The sequence below is a fragment of the Erpetoichthys calabaricus genome, chromosome 15 (assembly GCF_900747795.2).
Source record: "Erpetoichthys calabaricus chromosome 15, fErpCal1.3, whole genome shotgun sequence".
NCBI classification, from domain to species: domain Eukaryota; kingdom Metazoa; phylum Chordata; class Cladistia; order Polypteriformes; family Polypteridae; genus Erpetoichthys; species Erpetoichthys calabaricus.
Window position 1 is genome coordinate 54,978,905 of NC_041408.2, and position 19,072 is coordinate 54,997,976.

The 19,072-nt window shown below is 41.5% G+C and overlaps 1 protein-coding gene across 5 annotated transcripts in view; it reads right to left on the reverse strand.

Annotated features, from left to right (window-relative positions):
* Nucleotides 1–7,128: 7,128 nt before the first annotated feature.
* Nucleotides 7,129–19,072, reverse strand: part of LOC114665731 (interferon-induced, double-stranded RNA-activated protein kinase-like) — a 120,444-nt gene continuing 108,500 nt past the window's right edge. For all 5 annotated transcript variants that reach the window (XM_051919651.1, XM_051919650.1, XM_051919653.1 and 2 more), the window contains exons 21-22: nt 9,819–9,881; nt 7,129–9,722 (exon numbers count right to left, since the gene is read on the reverse strand). In XM_051919651.1, the coding sequence (XP_051775611.1) occupies nt 9,603–9,722; nt 9,819–9,881 (183 nt within the window). In that variant the 3' untranslated portion in view covers nt 7,129–9,602. The remainder of the gene's footprint in view (nt 9,723–9,818; nt 9,882–19,072) is intronic.

Genomic DNA, 19,072 nt, shown 5'->3' on the forward strand with positions numbered 1-19,072 from the left:
CCTTGGGGTGTGTACAGCCCCCGTCTTCACAATGGTACGTAGCACTGGTTGTTACAGCAGATGTTTAAGGTATTGGTGAGCGATTAATTAGATCTGGTTGTTCTATTGTCAGCCTTAATGTATAAATATTGTAACTAGAAAAACTTTTTCTGATAAGAGTGAAGGTTTGTTTTGCACTTTAGTGGTTAAATTTTGATTAACAATACCTTGTTGATTTTGTATTTCATATACATAACATTTATTAGAGTTTTTCATAGTATTAATTAATGATAATAATCCAAGTAAATGTGGTATATCTTTGTTTTTGTTGATTAATCTGTGGAAAGCACCTTGAGTTGCATGTAAATGTATGATAAGGTGCTACGTGGTATAGAAAAGAATGACCCCCTTCGAAATATTCCCATTTTTTTTTGCTTTACATCCTTAAATGAAAACAATATTTTGTTGAGCCACCTTTTGCTTTAATGACAGCCTTGAGTCTGTTGGGATACTTCTCTATCAGCTTTGCACATCTAGATTGAGCAATATTTGCCCACTCTTCTTTACAGAACCGTTCAAGTTCAGTCAAACTGGATGGTCTAATCCAGCAGCTGATGGAGCAAAGAGGAGGTAAAAAAAAACTGTTTGTTTCCCATTGTATCACCATTTAAGAGGGGGTTTCGGAGGAGCGTCTGTCTCTCTTTGGGGTGCATTCAGTTCCCCTCTTCACAACACGAGCGGCAGAGATGCGAAGTGGCTGGCGTGTAGCGCAGGCCAGGGAGGTTGTTGAGCAAAGCGAGCAGGGGGCGAACCCCCTAGTATATGTATAGTCACAAACGTGCACTTAGGGGGCAGTAAAAGGGTCCAAGTGAGCGTGAAATAATAACAGATAAGGGATTGGAACGAAGTGCTAATGACGGTCTCCCTCTTTTAACAGAACATCAGGGGCCTCATGTATAAATGGTGCGTACGCACAGAAATGTTGCGTATGAATATTTCCACGCTCAAATCGCGATGTATAAAACCTAAACTTGGCGTAAAGCCACACACATTTCCACGGTACCTCATACCCTGGCGTACGCAATTTCTCCGCTCGGTTTTGCAGACTGGCGGCACCCAGCATCAAAACAGTGCTACTGTTCCTGTGTGGTCACCCTTTCTTTCTTAGATCCACATTCCTGACGCGACTTTATAAATACACTGAAATTAACTGCATATTGTTTATTAGTGTAATGCATCTGATTGTAATTAACCTGCAGCAATATAATGGTCCAGGGAATAGCCATAGTATTCCAAATACCATAACTGCTTTAGCGTTGTTACTCTCAATGCATCTTCTTCTTCTTTCAGCTGCTCCCGTTAGGTGTTACCACAGCAGATCATCTTTTTCCATATTACTCTCACTGCACCACTCGGAGTATTTATATCACTGTATCTGAGTGTGAATCACAGCAGCAGCTGATCGGAAAGAGAATTATCAGTACACAGCATGAAGCAGACGCTGCCTGAGCCACGGCAAAACGTTTCAGAGACTTCCCAGTACGGACTTCACGGTTTAGAAAAAGTTTCATCCCAAGAACTCTAAACGCACTCAATCAGTCCATCATGTGCTCCTTGTAGAACTGTTTACTTATAAGTACAATTACCTCACTGTAAACTTGCACTACAGTTATAATATTGCACAACCTGCGCCACTTCATGAAGTGCGTATTTACATGTGATGACGATATCATTTTTAAGATGAAATGCAGCAAAATATGTTGATTATATTATACAGATAAAACTTTAACTTCATTTAAATTATCTGTATTGTTAATAATTAAACATGTGAGGACACGGTGCCGCAGCGCTAGCTAGTTCAGGGATTGTTCTTGCATTGCGTTGTATTCTTGCTGGTGCTGACGTGACACTGGAAAGATAGACGGATAGAATAATTAAACATGTACTACGAAGATATTTCAATGTTCCTTAAAAGTTTTGAAGAATCGGCGTTCTAAGCTTACAAATGGCTTCACGTCTATTACAGAGCTGATTGTGTGGTGATTGGGTATTTGGAGAAAGAAAAGTAAGGACAGGAATTGGAGGTTAGTACGTTTGAAAGAGACAGTACTTCTGTAATAAATTATTTCATTGAAGGTCCAGGCATGGTGCAGCAAGCCTCTTGTGTGAGACATGAACAAGCACTGCGCCACCGTGTTCCCATGTTTAATAACATGCTTTCATTCCTATCATCATGAAAAAGATATCACGTATACATCTCAGTATTTTAATTATTCAGAGAGCTGTAATATCACGAATGTAATGGATTATGTGTCCTGTCGGAGAAAGAGAAAGCCCGTTTAAGAAGCAGGTAGTGATTCACACACAGAGCACAAAGAAGATCAAATACAGAACAAAGCATTTAACGTCCTACTTTAGTTACAGTGGGATTTGAGAAACTAGTAAATTAAACGATTTTAAGATGAAGTTTATGATGTTCTACTTTAATGGCAAAATAAATTACGTGATTAAAGTGGACATTTCGAGATTAAAGTTGACATTTCGTGCTTTTTTCCCACTGTGTGCCTATTTTTTTGTCTGTACCCTAATAAGCTTTCATATGACACTCAGACGGTGGGCTACAACTTGCCTTTTCACGGCGACTTTGATATGTGATTTCTTTTTTATTTCGGGCACTGTGCGACTTTGTGAACTTGAGCTTTTGAGTTTCTCCGACACTCTGTCACTCGATCAACTTCCTTTTGTTGATTATACCACTGTTTAAATCAACAAATAGTACGTTTTTCCTTTGCTTCCACTTGGTATTCACTGAAATTCTTATATTTCCCCTGTGCTTTTCCCATTGTCTTTTCACAGCAAGGCTATTTATATTGATTTGCATATTCAAAGAGGTGTAATTCTGGGAGGAGTTGGGGTGGGACAGAAGGCGCGAGCACGTGCGTTACTTTTCACGCTGATCGGGATTTATGTAGTGGAAGAATGTGGAAGTTTGCGTACGTACAGATTCCTGCATCTGGATTTTTCTGTGCGTACACACATTCCTGCTTTTGTGCTTACGCCATGTTATAGAGTGAGGTCTACGCACGGCGTTATACATGAGGCCCCAGAAGATTAAAACTCTTTTCCACTCCAGTTCCACTTGGTATCATCTTTTCCGGCTCATTGTAAAAACACCACTTCTGACCCACCTTTGATGACATCACTCCTGGCCAACCATGATGATGTCACTTCCAGTCCAGCTCTGATGACGTCATTTCCGGCCACCCATGATGACACTGTATCCTGTCTGCCCTCAACTCCCTTCCTGCCACCATTATTTAAATAACCTGACTGTCTGTCGTTTGGTCAAATGTTTTTTCAACTTTTTGACCATATTACTGTCTTTTTTTGAGTTACCTGAATGCAGGACATCATATGGGGAAGCTTCCCCAAATCTTTTTCTTGGTTTTTGTCCTCTTATTTCATCAAAGTATGCATATGTATTTTAAATTCTCACATTATATTTTGTCATTTTGATATCACATTTCTGAAATTTGATATCACGTTTTTAAAATTTGACATTGAGCTTGAAATTTGATATCAACATGGCATCTTGCACCTTTTTTAAGTTTTATAAATTCAAAGCAAACTGTGTAATTTGTTAATGATTTAGTTATATGTCATTTATTTTTATAAAACTAGGGGGCTCCACCCCCTGCTTGCTTCGCTCGCCCACCCCCGTGTTTGGTTTACCAGATATACAATACAATTTATTTTTGTATAGCTCAAAATCACACAAGAATTGCTGCAATGGGCTTTAACAGGCCCTGCCTCTTGACAGCCCTCCAGCCTTGACCCTCTAAGAAGACCAGAAAAAAACTCCAAAAAAAAACCCTTGTAGGGAAAAAATCGAAGAAACCTTGGGAAAGGCAGTTCAAAGAGAGACCCCTTTACAGGTAGGTTGGGCGTGCAGTGGGTGTCAAAAAGAAGGGGGTCAATAAAATAAAGTACAATACATAGAACAGAATAAATCCTCAATACAGTATAAAAATAAAAATTCTAGAAGTACAGAGTAGAATTTCACATTAGATGATATCACATAATATGATTTGGATTTGTTTTAAGTCCTGGAGACCTCATTCATCAAGCTGCCTCCCCCATTTTGCCATTCCACATCTGATATAGCGCTAATCCGATGAAAGGACCCCTCATTCCCACATCCCCATTCATCAGGGATGACTTTACCTTAGGCAGGCAATCTACAATTTAAAGAGATTGTTATTTTCTTGGGAATTGTTACATATGCATTATTTTCACTTTTACTTTAAAAACTTTTGTAAAAACAATACTTGTCCTTTATTTCTAGCCCAGTGCGTGGTTACATCTCTTTCTTGCCAGACGCATAATGCTGCTCATTTTGTGAAGGGTGGGGAGGCGGCTGAACGCACACTAAGGATATGCCTTTGGATCATCTGCTGTCTTTTTGCTGCTTGTGAGCTGCCTCTTCTGCCTGTCGCATGTCGTTGTTTTAAGAGCTGGGAGCACATGATGCTTGTCTGCCAAAAGCAATCCAACAACTGCTAGGTTAGATGTCTGTGGACTTGTTTTAAATGATGGCCCACTGCCTGGTCTCACGTGACGTTGTAAAAACAATACTTGTCCTTTATTTCCAGCCCCGGCTGTGGTTAAATTCTTTCTTGCAGGACGTATAATGCTGCTCGCGTTGTCAGTGCTGCTGTCGCGCTGCTCTTCGATCTTTTTAAAGCCTGTACAGCCGCTGTCCTTTTTGCTATGGCCCTGGGACAATCTCTTGGCACCAAGTCTCATGTTTACGGTCCCCGCATATCAAACATGTTGAGAAGAATAATATACAGTACATGAGCGGTAAAACAGTAAACTAAGGCTCTTCTCTGTAGCTGAACTTTCTCAAACCCAGGATGGCAAATGCATAAATGTCCAATCAGAACTTTCAGTCGGTGTCATCATTTTCGTAACCTTAGCGAGTAGGAGGCAGTTGTGGCGCTCTCCCTTGACTGTTAGTCGTTTAGTTTAACTCTCTCTGCAAATCGGTCCAGCCAATCTGTGACTTGCCCTGACAGGATCAAAGAGGTTTAATTTTGGCTTTAGATAGATAGATAGATAGATAGATAGATAGATAGATAGATAGATAGATAGATAGATAGATAGATAGATAGATAGATAGATAGATAGATAGATAGATAGATAGATAGATAGATACTTTATTAATCCCAAGGGGAAATTCACATTCTTCAGCAGCAGCATACTGATACAATAAATAATATTAAATTAAAGAATGATAATAATGCAGGTGAAAAAACAGACAATAACTATGTATAATGTTAAATTAAAGAGTCGCATAGTTTGGGGGAGGAACGATCTCCTCAATCTGTCTGTGGAGCAGGACAGTGACAGCAGTACTTTAGGGGTGGGCACCACCTTTCCAAGACAACCACTGAGTGCTCACCCAGAAGTACAGTGCATATAATGCAGCACTGAGGAATATGGAAGGCCATTACCTGGAAAGTCAGCACCTTATTGGCTCGCAATGCTTTGGTAATAGGAGACTGTGCTGCTGACACGTCACAAAGTCATGTAGTAGGGAATCTCCTCAAGGCAATGAAAAAGGAAGTTTAACATCCTCCCCGACTACAAGTTGTGTTCCCTGGTTTAAGGAGGACAAAAAAATGACAATCTCAAGAGGTAGGTCCATTGAGATTAAGGCCAAAGAAGTGTATTCTGTGAAAGAAACAGCCGGACACACAACAAAGGTTTAGAGCAGCTACCCGTATAGTTTCCCTGGCTACAAAAGGCTTAAATTTACATACAATGTGTACAGGTTATGAGTCCAAAACAGAACTGCTCAAGTATGGAGGATTTTTAAGGCGGTTCAAGTGAAGTGATGTCATTGGGGCAGGAACAGGAAGTGACGTTGTTGGACCATAATCGGACACAGGCAGAATTTCTCGTGTTTGATCTGCGGATAGAAAAGAGAGAGGTTTAGCGCAACCCACCGCCCCCTGGTGTGGCGTGGAATTGCCATCTTCTGGGCTCTTTGGTTGACTCCCAAGTGCACGTGTGTGACAGTATCATTAGCTGAAATGACTGGTTACTAATGAAGAATGCGACTGAAAAGAAAATCTGCTGCTGTTACTGCCTCTTAAAAAGAAGTGAGGCTGACACCTGTGCTGTCGATGGTGGGAAGTGTTGATGAGATGTAGCGGTTGTGTGATTTGCTTGTCATTTCATGCTATTCCTCAGGGCCTTCCAGATTCTTCTGGGTGGACGTGAGACACCTACCTACTGTCGTCATTATCATCTTGTCTTGAGAGCCAGTATGTGTTGTGATCTGTCGGTCTGAGTGCCCAGCCTCACAGACACAAGTTGCCATTATGACTGATGAAAAGCATGAAATTGTGGCAGTTCAAGTATCCTGAGGTCACCATGATTGTACTTTCTATTGTCATGGTGGGCCAGGTGTTTGGCTTAATGTAGCTCCTCAGAGATGCTAAATAGTGGGGACTTGAAGGAAGAGGAAGGCCTCCAGGACTTGGTGTCATACTTCTTTACTTTCCACAATGTAGTGAGGCTGAAAAGAGACACAGACATCGTTGCAGTTGCAGTTTAGAAATCAGATGCCTGAATTCTCACTTCCTTTAGCTCAGTGATCCAGAGTTTGGACACAGCTTCTCCATGTGAGAATGTGACGCCCAGTACTCCAGTTTTTTCATGATGTGTCTTCAGAGGGAACAGGTTTGTGAAATGTATTTTTTTTTGTATTCTTACAAACATGTCAACACCCTGTAGGAAGACCACCCCCAAATAGTGTCATCAATTAACTCAACAATGCGTCCATAAGGATGTGTGAGAAAATCTGAAGCGACTGGTGGAAAATCGTGTTGACGGGGAGAGAACAGGCAACATCTACATTGACAACAACACGGAATTTGAATGTGTATTTGAGAGGCAAAAGTGCTAACCACTAGACGAGTGGGCCACCCCTAAGCAGCAAACCCTGAGGCTGGTGACGGCAGCCTAGTCACTGTGAAGCAAGAGGCCCGGAGTGGTGCCAAAAGCAGAGGATATTCAACACAAGAACAACTGGAAAGGAAAGGAAACATGGCAAACAAAATGAAACAAAGAGACAGTCCACTCAATGATATCTGACAATTTATTACTTCAGTGATCTGCGTCCACTCTTGTCAAATTTTACACACGTTAGCAAATACAGTGGGACTGCTTACATGATTCAAAGACACTGAGGCTAGGATTCATTTGGACTGCACATCTTTCGCTTTTCTTCAAATGACACAGAAGTAACTGCCTTCCTTAAAGGAATATCCAGTGAAAAATAGTCTTTTTTTTTTTTTTTTAAACGTTATTTGTCAAAGCTTATGCTTTTTAATAGAAGAGAGTGGCAACCAATACTGGATCAAACAAAAAATCTTCTGTTACTTATGTTACATAATAATACTGAAAAATCAATTCCTCAGGTACGGGGGTCCTCAGACACAGTCCTGGAGGGCAGCAGTGGCTGCAGGTTTTTGCTCCAACCCAAATGCTTAATAAGAAGCACTTATTGCTCAAGTAACACTTCTGTTTCACTTTAGTTGTCTCGCTCGTTAAGATTTTGAACCCTTACTGCTTATTTTAGTCTTAAACAGCCATATTCTTGGCTTTTAATTGCTCCTAATTAGCAATAACATGCAAATGACAAAAGAGACGAGAATGTCTCCATTTAGCTTGTTACCATTTCCACTCGTGTGTATTTATCATGCACTATTGGGTTAAATTAAATACTTGGAAGGAAATTGAAGAGGAAAAAGTGAAGGACTGAGAATTACTCATCCATTTTAGCCTTCAAGTCATTTGGATGATATCCTTAGAAAGGGAAAGAAAATCCAGAATATAAGAATTACCTGACATAGCACAGTTAAAGCACTAACAAGCCATGAAATTTTAGAACAAAAACCTGCAGCCACTGCAGCCCTCCAGGACTGTGATTGAGGACCCCTGTTCTGGTAGAATGAAAGAAGCCCACACTCCTTTCACACAGGGGTCACACTTTTGAACTGAAGACAGGATTCTTGATTAGTGTAGTGAGAGGAAGGTCTTCAACTGAAAAGCACAACTTCATGTGAAAGGGCTTACAAGTTGTGGGCTGCTTTTGTTTTACCAGAGGAATCGATGTAACAATATTTAAGCAAAAAATGCTTGCTTTTTCCACGTTTTGGTGTATATAACTAAAAAAAACAAAAAAGAGTAACTGGAGATTTTTCCCTATGGACTTTTGACATTTTTTTGCTGTTGTCCAGCGTTGGTGACTGCCTACTTCCGTTAAACCATAAGCTTTGTTACTGCTGTTCTGCATGAAAACATGAGATTAAAATTTTTTCTCAGCAATCCCTACAAAGCATATAGAATACATATAAAATAAAATATTTTCGGGTGGACTATTCCTTTAAGCCCATTACCCATTACATAGGATGCCACTCATCTGTCGACAAAAGGCACAATTTATTAAATAAAGTGCTTTAACGCAGCTTCATGCTGCTTTTTCATACTTCACCCAAGACTCAAACTAAAAGTCGACAATTGTTTAGCAGAAAAACCACACAATGTAGATGCTTCAGACCTCTGGAGCACAGACTTGGTTTCTATTTAACACATCTCAACTGTGACATCAAGCTAGTATGTTTAGAAGAGTCACTGTTTAGTACTTTGTGACAACATACATAGAAAAGACCCCATAAAAGCATACTCCCGTAAAATCACTCTACATGCTGCGCCTTCTTTCGCAGTTTGTGGTAATCTTTCAAGATGTTAACAGTTAGAGAGTTAATAGTTTCCAACATGCTATAACCCAGTAAAAAACAGTACGCTGGACTGGATGTGCAGTTAATGTTCAGCAATTTTTCTTATGACACTTCTCTTTCCAGGGATTTCCTCCGTCTCTAAATGTAACTTGGTAGGGAACTCAAGTCAGTTATGCATCTAAATGAGAGTGGGGATCGACATGGTTAAGCCGTAGCTTGGTGCAATTGCGTGCAATAATCGTTTTTTTAAACAGAACACTTGATCTTGTTGAAGACATTCATTTGTGACAAGTGCAAACATAACTTAAAACTAATTTCATTTACATTATAGATTAAGCATATTTGACATCAAACTCTCAGAGACCTGATTTTCATTTCCAATTTACACAATTAAAACTATAAAAACAGTATTATGACCCATGATTACTTCATCAAGAAAAAAATTTTAGCTGATATTTCCCACATTAAATGTGATCATATATTGCGGAATAGAAGTAAACGACAAACAAGCGAGCTCACATTGGGAGTATTTAGAAATGCCTTTTGCAATTCCATTTCCTAAGACCGAGTCTGAAGAATAAGAGGTTGCCATGATGGCTAATGTTTAAAAGACTGTAAAAGGTCTATAAAAAATGTTTGCACTTGGGTAACTGTTGCCTTCATAAGGCTACCTTAAAGCACACCCCCCTGACTTTTGCCTCTTTTCAGACCGCAAGAAACGGAGTCCACTAAGTTCCAGAAGGATATACATTTGTTTAGAATCCAACATATGAAGCTATACAGTCTCTCCCATGTCTTCACAGATGTCTCCTATACAGTATTTGAACTGTGAGAATTGTTTTCTATCATTTTGCCCATTCGATTGGAAAGATGTTTTGCTGTTGGTCGGTTTTTTGGATCTTCTGAAAGCATCGCTCTAATAAGTAAACGCTGTAAAAATAGTGAAATCAGTTTTAACAAAGGTGTTATTTTTCAGTCTTTACTTTCAGTTTTACAAGGAATTTCTATGAAACAAACAGTACTTACTTCTTGGCCATGCTCATTACAAAATGGTTCAGGGAAATGTCCTTCTCTTACATCTGGCCAAATCTAGAACACAAAAAAATAAAGTGTTTAAAATAAATCCCCTTGGAGAAGGTATGTTTGCAATTATCAAACATATATTTAAAGGTGTTAGTGTTATCTTTTCCCATGGATATCAATGTTTCATTAGATGTGGTCTTTCACCGACTTTTGGCTCCATTTGGGACCAGGCATTAAGTGATATGTTAAATTGGCCAAATGTCAGTCACACAGTGTACAGGTCATTGCATTTGTGGTTCTGGTGTAAATAACGGGTAGGCATACTCTAACTGCAGGTACGAAGCAACACAAACCAATGTCCGGGTCTTAGCATCCACACACTGGGTCCATGTTCAGCTTCATTTATACCTGACATGTTTGAACTAGGAATGAGGATCATGTGACAAAAATGGCCACAGACTTTGAGACACATGATGTTATCACTGCATGGTGCACATGGAAATTTTGTAACTATACAGCAGCACAGTGGCTGTGTATCCAAAAAGATAAATTTCAAGGAGAGGTAGGTTGCGTGGGTGCCAGATGATGAACAATGGGGCTGATAATGACACAGCAGGTAATCACAACACAAAGAAGACTTGCAAAAGCGTTTGAAATGTATCTGCTCATCATGTGGGTCCCTCACTCATAAGAAAATTACACTCACACTTCCTTAACTACTTTTAGTCACTAAGTTTGACACTCCACCTTCTCCTTTTCTTCATCTTAAAGTCAGTAATAACAAGCAAAACTCAGAGTTTGGCTCACAAGTGGATCACCTAAGCCAGTGTTTTTCAACCACTGGATTATGACCCAGGTTGCTGCCTATGAATCGTGGGTTGCCATTGTTGGTTCATGAATGGATCGCGATGGGACACCTAAGTGATCAGCAGGGCTGCGTTACACCAATGGGGACCCCTGAATACGCTCATTTCACCAAGTGGCCGATTTGCAATTACTGCGTGTGGTTCATCAATAAACTTAAAAAGCCAAAACTGGGTTGTGAGACCATAAAGTTGAGAAACACTGGTGCAAAGGAAAGTGGTGTTGGCTCAATACATTACCTGCGTGGAGCATTGCCAATCAAGACAAACCTTAAAGGACCATACAAAAGTCAGAAAACATTTGAGACATTGTTAAATAATAACAAGAAAAGATGTATTACTGCAACTGGTTTTGGCAGTTTGTAGAACATTACCACCCCAGGACTGTATATGGTTTTGTTTTTGTTTGTTTTTTTTCTCATCATTTTATTATATTTTCATTTTACCAGATAAAACTGAGCCTGCAGTGACAGGAATGTCATTTTAGGAACAGTGGAGAAGAGCCTAACTGTTACATATAAATTAGCAGCCTTGAGATGTTACTATGGACGCGCTGAATGTGGAAAAAAAATGTCTCCATTGGGTGCCTTGCATACAAATAAGTCAAAAAGGTAGGAGTGAGACAAATTATAGGTGTATAGGAACAGTGAATCTTGCACTACCCTTAAAGTATAAATGAAAAAGTTAAGTTAGTGCATTTAATATTACAGTCATATGGAAAAAGTCTGGGTACTCCTCTTAATTTTTGGATTTTTGTTTATCATTGGCTGAGCTTTCAAAGTAGCAACTTCCTTTTAATATATGACATGCCTTATGGAAACAGTAGTATTTCAGCAGTGACATTAAGTTTATTGGATTAACAGAAAATATGCAATATGCATCATAACAAAATTAGACAGGTGCATAAATTTGGGCACCCCAACAGAGATATTACATCAATACTTAGTTGACCTCCCTTTGCAAATATAACAGCCTCTAGACGCCTCCTATAGCCTTTGATGAGTGTCTGGATTCTGGATGGAGGTATTCTTGACCATTCTTCCAAAAAATCTCTCTAGTTCAGTTAAATTTGATGACTGCCGAGCATGGACAGCCTGCTTCAAATCATCCCATAGATTTTCGTTGATATTCAAGTCAGGGGACTGTGACGGCCATTCCAGAACATTGTACTTCTCCCTCTGCATGAATGCCTTTGTAGATTTCGAACTGTGTTTTGGGTCATTGTCTTGTTGGAATGTCCAACCCCTGCGTAACTTCAACTTTGTGACTGATGCTTGAACTTTATCCTGAAGAATTTTTTGATATTGGGGTGAATTCATCTGACCCTCGACTTTAACAAGGGCCCCAGTCCCTGAACTAGCCACACAGCCCTACAGCATGATGGAACCTCCACCAAATTTGACAGTAGGTAGCAGGTGTTTTTCTTGGAATGCGGTGTTCATCTTCCGCCATGCAAAGTGCTTTTTGTTATGACCAAATAACTCAATTTTTGTCTCATCAGTCCAAAGCACTTTGTTCCAAAATGAATCTGGCTTGTCCAAATGAGCATTTGCATACAACAAGCGACTCTGTTTGTGGTGTGAGTGCAGAAAGGGCTTCTTTCTCATCACCCTGCCATACAGATGTTCTTTGTGCAAATTGTGCTGAATTGTAGAACGATGTACAGATACACCATCTTCAACAAGATGTTCTTGCAGGTCTTTGGAGGTGATCTGTGGGTTGTCTGTAACCATTCTCACAATCCTGCGCATATGCTGCTCCTGTATTTTTCTTGGCCTACCAGACCTGCTGGGTTTAACAGCAACTGTGCCTGTGGCCTCCCATTTCCTGATTACATTCCTTACAGTTGAAACTGACAGTTTAAACCTCTGAGATAGCTTTTTGTAGTCTTCCCCTAAACCATGAGACTGAACTATCTTTGTTTACAGATCTTTGAGAGTTGCTTTGAGGATCCCATGCTGTCACTCTTCAAAGGAGAGTCAAAGGGAAGCACAACTTGCAACTGACCACCTTAAATACCTTTATATTTCATGATTGGACACACCTGTCTATGAAGTTCAAGGCTTAACGAGCTAATCCAACCAATTTGATGTTGCAAGTAATCAGTATTGAGCAGTGACAGGCATTCAAATCAGCAAAATTACAAGCGAACCCAAATTTTTGCACAGCCAGTTTTTCACATTTGATTTAATTTCATATAACTAAATACTGCTTCACTAAAAATCTTTGTTCAGAAAACACCCCAGTACTTAGATGTTCCAAGGAAATGAAAGACATACCACTGTTATCTTTTTTGTTGAAAGTAAATTATTATGCAGGCTGAGAGGGGTTCCCAAACTTTTTCATATAACTGTAAAAAGGGAAATACCAGCAGTGTTCTCCCTAGTGTCTATTAGCCAGGTGCTCCGCCTGGCTAATTTAGTTGAGCGCCCGGCTGTCATCTTGCAAGACACTGCGAGATGACAGCCGCAGATCTACAGGCACAGACAGATCTAATGATCTGCAGAGATGGCAAGGGACGAGAGGTACGGGTAGGCAAATATTTTAGAAGCAGGATCGCATGTGGCGAGGGGAGAGGCGCGGGGCGGGATGTTGCCGACTACTCGATGCTGAATAAGCAAATAGCGGGGATGAGGCGGAGCAGAGTTCACAAGCAAAGAGTATGGGGAGGTGGGCTTTTGAGAGGGGGCTGTACATGGTAATAGTGGGAGCGGAGTGGCAGTTCACAAGCAAAGAGGATGTGGAAATGGGCTGGCGAGAGGAGGAGTGATAAAATAAAAAAAGTCGAGTGGAACCTGCCTGTTAGATATCAGAAAAAGGGCGTCAGGATGTGACGTCTCTGTTCTTAGTGCAGTCTGTGTAGTGCTGGTAAGCGTACAGCTGCTCTCTTCTTGTTCAGTACATAGCAAACCAATATATATATACGGTTGTTTAACACTAGAATTACCAGAGTCTACGAAAAAACACGTAGATCCGGCCCACCTTAAAACCGTTCTCACCTCTCTTTTGTCTTCTAAATGTGCTGATTAAGAGGAGCAGCGAGCAGCTGGCTATTCCACCCCCCACCGTCGCAGAACGTTCACTAAGTTTTCCCAGCTCATGCCTTGTTTGATTATCTGGGAGTGACTGAACTGCTGGAGTTTTAGAATGAAAATAATAGATCGCTATTTGGAATACATGCATTTCATGCGTGTTCCGCTTCTACAGTAATCTGTGTAAACACATTGCTAAAACAGAAACTTTTTCATATTTTAGTAATAAATGTTACAAAATGTAGGCATAAACTATAGAATCTGTGAAGCCTGAAGTCCAAACATCAAATAAACATTTTCACAAAAAGGATGCTACAACAGCTTCTGTGGCTTAACGCTACGGTTTGCTGACTTGGGGCACAACAGCCCTGTTGTGCTACAGAGACGTGAGTTCGATTACCAGCTTTGAAGAAAGTTTTTTTTTTTTTCCTCAAACGGACATTGAATTTATAAATTGGTATGCACTGTAAATCGTTATCTTTACAATGTCAATCGCGGTTATTTCTGTTGATTAATTCATGCTTTTTTACTTAGAGTCAGAACAGGAGCTTTTTCTGCTTATTCAGCTTCTGATCTGACTCAAACAGCGCCAGTATAACTTCACACCCGATCTGACGCTGTTCGTTTTCAAATAATATTGCATTACTTCGACGATGTTTTCTGATTGGTACTATTCGCGTCATAAAATGATTTCTTTAAAACGTCACATATATTTGTCTCTTTCTTTTTTAAAATGTGCGTTGTAGCACGCAGCAACTGGCCACCTGCATGTTCTTGCGCACACTGAATAAGACCGAGCTATATGCAATCATCAGATTCAAATGTTAACAGTTATATAGCACAGAATGGAAATCAGCAGTTCTTAGCATTGCACCACGCAAGCTGTCATATCAACCGCCTACTGTAACTTGCTTTCTTTTTTCTTCGGTTATAGTCTTGAATAAAAGTGCACCTGTTTTGTTATACTTTTACATCAACATATGTTCCTGTGTTTGAGCTACATGGGCATGCTCAAAAAATACACGTATAATGCCACGAAAAGTGCATGCAGACACTTCAGTACACTGCAGAGCTTTAGCGCGTCTTTATGTGAAAACAGCAGTATCAGATGGGGAGTGTCTGATGATTGCATATAGCGCTGAAGTTACTGCTCTTTACTAGGCTTTCCTCTGCATGTCCGGGAGTACAAAAGAAACTGCATACAGCAACACGTGGGGACTGGCAATACTGGGGGGAAAAAACACGTGGTCGTATGTATCGTGATACACTGCAGAACTATAGAGCGTCTTTATGTGAAAACAGCAGTGTCAGGTGGGGGGCGGTAGGGAAGTATCCTGAACGCGACTGAGACAATGAAAAGTGAATTTTAACAAAAAATAAGCTAACCTTTACAAATAATATCATAAATTACACTGGCTGTTACAGACTGAAATCAAATGTATCTTTTTATTCTAAAATAGTGAAAATAAGAACACTTCTCAAAATGGAGTTGTGCAGGATCGAACTCACGACCTTTGGATTCCCAGTCAGCAACTGATACTGTTGCGCCACGGAAGCAGTGATAGCTAATGCGTGTCAAAGTCGCACACTAAGGCGGCTTTTTTTGGCGGTGGCTTTTTTTTTTGTACCTTTTGTGAAAGTGTTTTTTTGATATTTGGACTTCAGGCTTCATACATTATATAGTTTATGCCTACATTTTGTCATTTGCTACTAGAATATTGTAAACCATTTCTGTTTTAACAATGTGTTTACACAGATTAATGTAGAAATGCAACACATATGAAATGCGTGTGTTCCAAATAACAATCTTATTATTTCTACCCTAAAACTCCACTTCACTCCCAGATAATCAATCAAGGCATGAGCTGAGAAAAGCTTGTTTACGTTCTAAGTCGTTGGGGGGATGGAATAGCCGGCTGCTGGCAGCTTGTCTTTATCAGTACATTTAGATGACAAAAGACGCTGGCGGAGAGGTGAGAAGGGTTTTAAGAAGCGATTTAAGGTGGGCCGGATCTACGAGTTTTTTCGTAGGCTCTGGTAATTCTAGTGTTAAGCATTAGGTGTGTTCTGTGTGCAAAAATCCTTGTAGCACTCACTGTGGTTCCTGTTAAAGTGACTCCGTCTGCCGTTTTTATATTTGCTCATACTGAGAGTTTTGTTAAAGTTACCCCATCTGCCGTTCTCATATTTGCACATATTCAGACCTGCGTCCATATTGCATAAAGTGTGCAGAAATCCTTGCAGCACACACTGTGCAAAAGTTTTTTCACTGAATTGCTGAGGGTTTTGTTAAAGTGACCCATCTGCCATTCTTTTTTTGTTCGTATCTTGCCCTGCCGTAGTGCAAGTGTGCATTGAATATCCAACAGGCTCCCACTTTCCCACTCAAAAGTCCTATTCATAGGTACTTTTAATTTTTTCCAAACGTTTTACCAAAATGAGTAGAAAAAAGTGTTCAGAAAACAACACTGCTCAGTTTTTTCAGAAAAGAGGCGCCACAAACAAATGACGGTGCTGCGTCAACTCCTGATGTGGCAATTACAGCCAAAGGCATTGCGGAGGCTGGTCCATCAGGGGAAATCTCTTCAGCACACACTCTGCCAATTGATAAATCTAAGCACCGCTTATCCGGCATAAACAAACAATGGTTTAAAGATTTTGATTGGCTAATGGTCAAAGAAAATGGTATGTGATGCTCATTGTGCATAAAATATTCAAACAAACACCCCCCAAGGAGGGAGTTTGAAAAGAAAGCTTGCTGGACCATGAAAAAAGTAAAACCCACATGGAGTCTTCTGCTGACCTTTTAGGAAAGCGTGTACTAGAGCAAACTGGAATCAGTCAAATTGAAAGATCTGTATCTGTGTTAAATAACTTACAGAGAGATGCCTTTGTGGGAGCTTTAAGATCCATGTATTGGTTGGCAAAAAATGAGTTGCCACATACAACGTTGTTTCAAAAGCTGTTGGAACAAAGTAAAGAAATGGGTTTTTCCTTTTTACAACATCTCAATGTTATTCGCAACTTCGCTCGGTGGTTGACGGGTGCCCACGAGGTGATACTCCTCTGGTCATGGGTGACTTCAATGCAGCCACTGGCATTGACAGGGCTGGCTATGATGATTGTCTCGGTCTCCATGGGTCTGGCGACCATGGTGAAATTGGCTCCATGTTCCTTGACTTTGCAAAAGGTCAGGGGCTGCGAATCACTGGATCATGGTTCCAGCGCCCTGAACCGCATTGTTGGACTTGGTACTCCAATACTGGTGGTGCGGTGAAGGAGATCAATCACATTCTCGTGGGCAGATGCTGGAGGCTCTTGCAAAACTGCAGGGTCTACAGAAGTGCCCAGTTTGTGAATTCTGACCACAAACTTGTTGTTGCTACTCTTTGGATCCAGCTTAGGTCCAGTAGGTTACCACCTACTAGGAAAATGAGCCTGGACTTGGCCAAACTCCAAGACCAGGCTGTTTCTAATGAGTCTGCACGCAATTTGTGTAAGGAACTTTCAGATTTGGGTACGACAGACGATCCTAATGTGATGTGGGAGACCTTCTGTGACAAGACCCTGAAGGTTACTGAGGGTTGTGTTGGTGTTACCGGTGTTCCCAGAACGAGGTGTTTCATCTCGCAGGGCACCCTGGATATCATCAAGACGATACGCAGTGCACGGCTCAATGGCAACTCTGGTCTGTACCGCAAACTGAGAGGGACGGCTGTGAGGGCTCTGAGGGCAGATAAAGAGGCGTTTGTCAGAGGAATCTGTGAGCAAGTGACACACCATCTGTGGTCTAGCAACCCATGTCCTGCTTACAGAGAAATTGAAGCATTACACACATCTGAATCTGTTCCTCGGAGAGTCGCAGTCAGGGCAGCTGATGGAACGGTCCTTACGGATGACACTGCAGTTGTGACCCGCTGGGCTGGCTACTTTGAGCAGTTGTTCAAAGCTGATCCTCTGGCTAGGATGTTGGGTATCTCTGGGTCCACGGTTCTTGAGGCTGATCCTCCAATTAGCTGTGAACCACCCAATCTCACTGAGATTGCACAGGTGGTGAACCAGCTGAGGGGAGGAAAGGCTGCAGGGATCTGTGGTATCCGGGGTGAACTTCTCCAGGCTGGTGGTAAGGCTGTCCTCCTGGCATTGCAAGCAATCTTTGCTTTCATTTGGGAGAGTGGCATCATCCCAACTGACTGGAAAATGGGACTTGTCATCCCTATCTGGAAAAGGAAGGGTGATCACCTGGATTGCAGCAACTACAGGGGGATAACACTGCTTTCGGTACCGGATAAGGTCCTTGCTAGGGTCGTCCTCAATAGGATCCGTGATCACGTGCTCACCTACCAGTGACCGGAACAGTCTGGTTTTACACCTAAGTAGTCTACCATCGACCGCATCCTGGCACTGAGGGTTCTCATGGAGCGCAAACGTGAATATCGGCAGAGTTTCTTTGCAGCCTTTGTCGATTTTCGCAAAGCGTTCGACTCAGTTGATCGAGCTGCCCTGTGGGACATCCTGAGGATTCACGGGATCCTCTTGGGGTTGCTGGATATCATGGCCGGCCTATACACTGGTTCTGTGAGTGCTGTGCAGAGTGGAGGCAGGACCTCTGTGTTTTTCCCAGTTGATTCTGGGGTTCGTCAGGGGTGTTTTCTTGCTCTTACTCTGTTCAATGCTTGTATGGACTGGGTGTTTGGCAAGGTCGTGGGGTCCAGCAGCTGTGGGGCATCTGCTGGTGAAGAAAGGTTCACTGATCTTGACTTTGCTGATGATGCTGTGATCTTCGCAGAGTCAATGGAGGCTCTGATCGGGGCGCTAGAGAGACTGAGTGAGGAGTCTGAGTGTTTGGGCTTGCGAGAGTCCTGGATAAAAACCAAGATCCAGGCCTTTAATGACCTCTTGGGCACAGCCATCAGCAGTGTGTCTGTCTGCGGACAGTGTTGACCTTGTTGAGAGGTTTACTTGCCTTGGCAGTGACAAGTGACTCTTCCTATGAAGTGAGTAGACGGATTGGGAGGTCATTGGAAAGGGGAGTGTGGCGCTCCCATTATCTATGCAAAAGGACGAAGGTCCAAGTCTTTAGAGTCCTGGTGCTTCCTGTCTTGCTATATGGTTGTGTGACACGGACACAATCCAGTGACCTGAGACGAAGACTGGACTCCTTTGGTACTGTGTCTCCCCGTAAAATCCTTGGGTACCATTGGTTTGACTTTGTGTCGAATGAGCAGTTGCTCATGGAGTCCCGAATGAGGCACACTACCTGCATTGTGAGGGGGCGTCAGTTACGGCACTACGGCCATGTGGCGCATTTCCCCGAGGGTGATCTAGTTTGTAAGATCCTCATTGTTGGGGACCCGAGTGG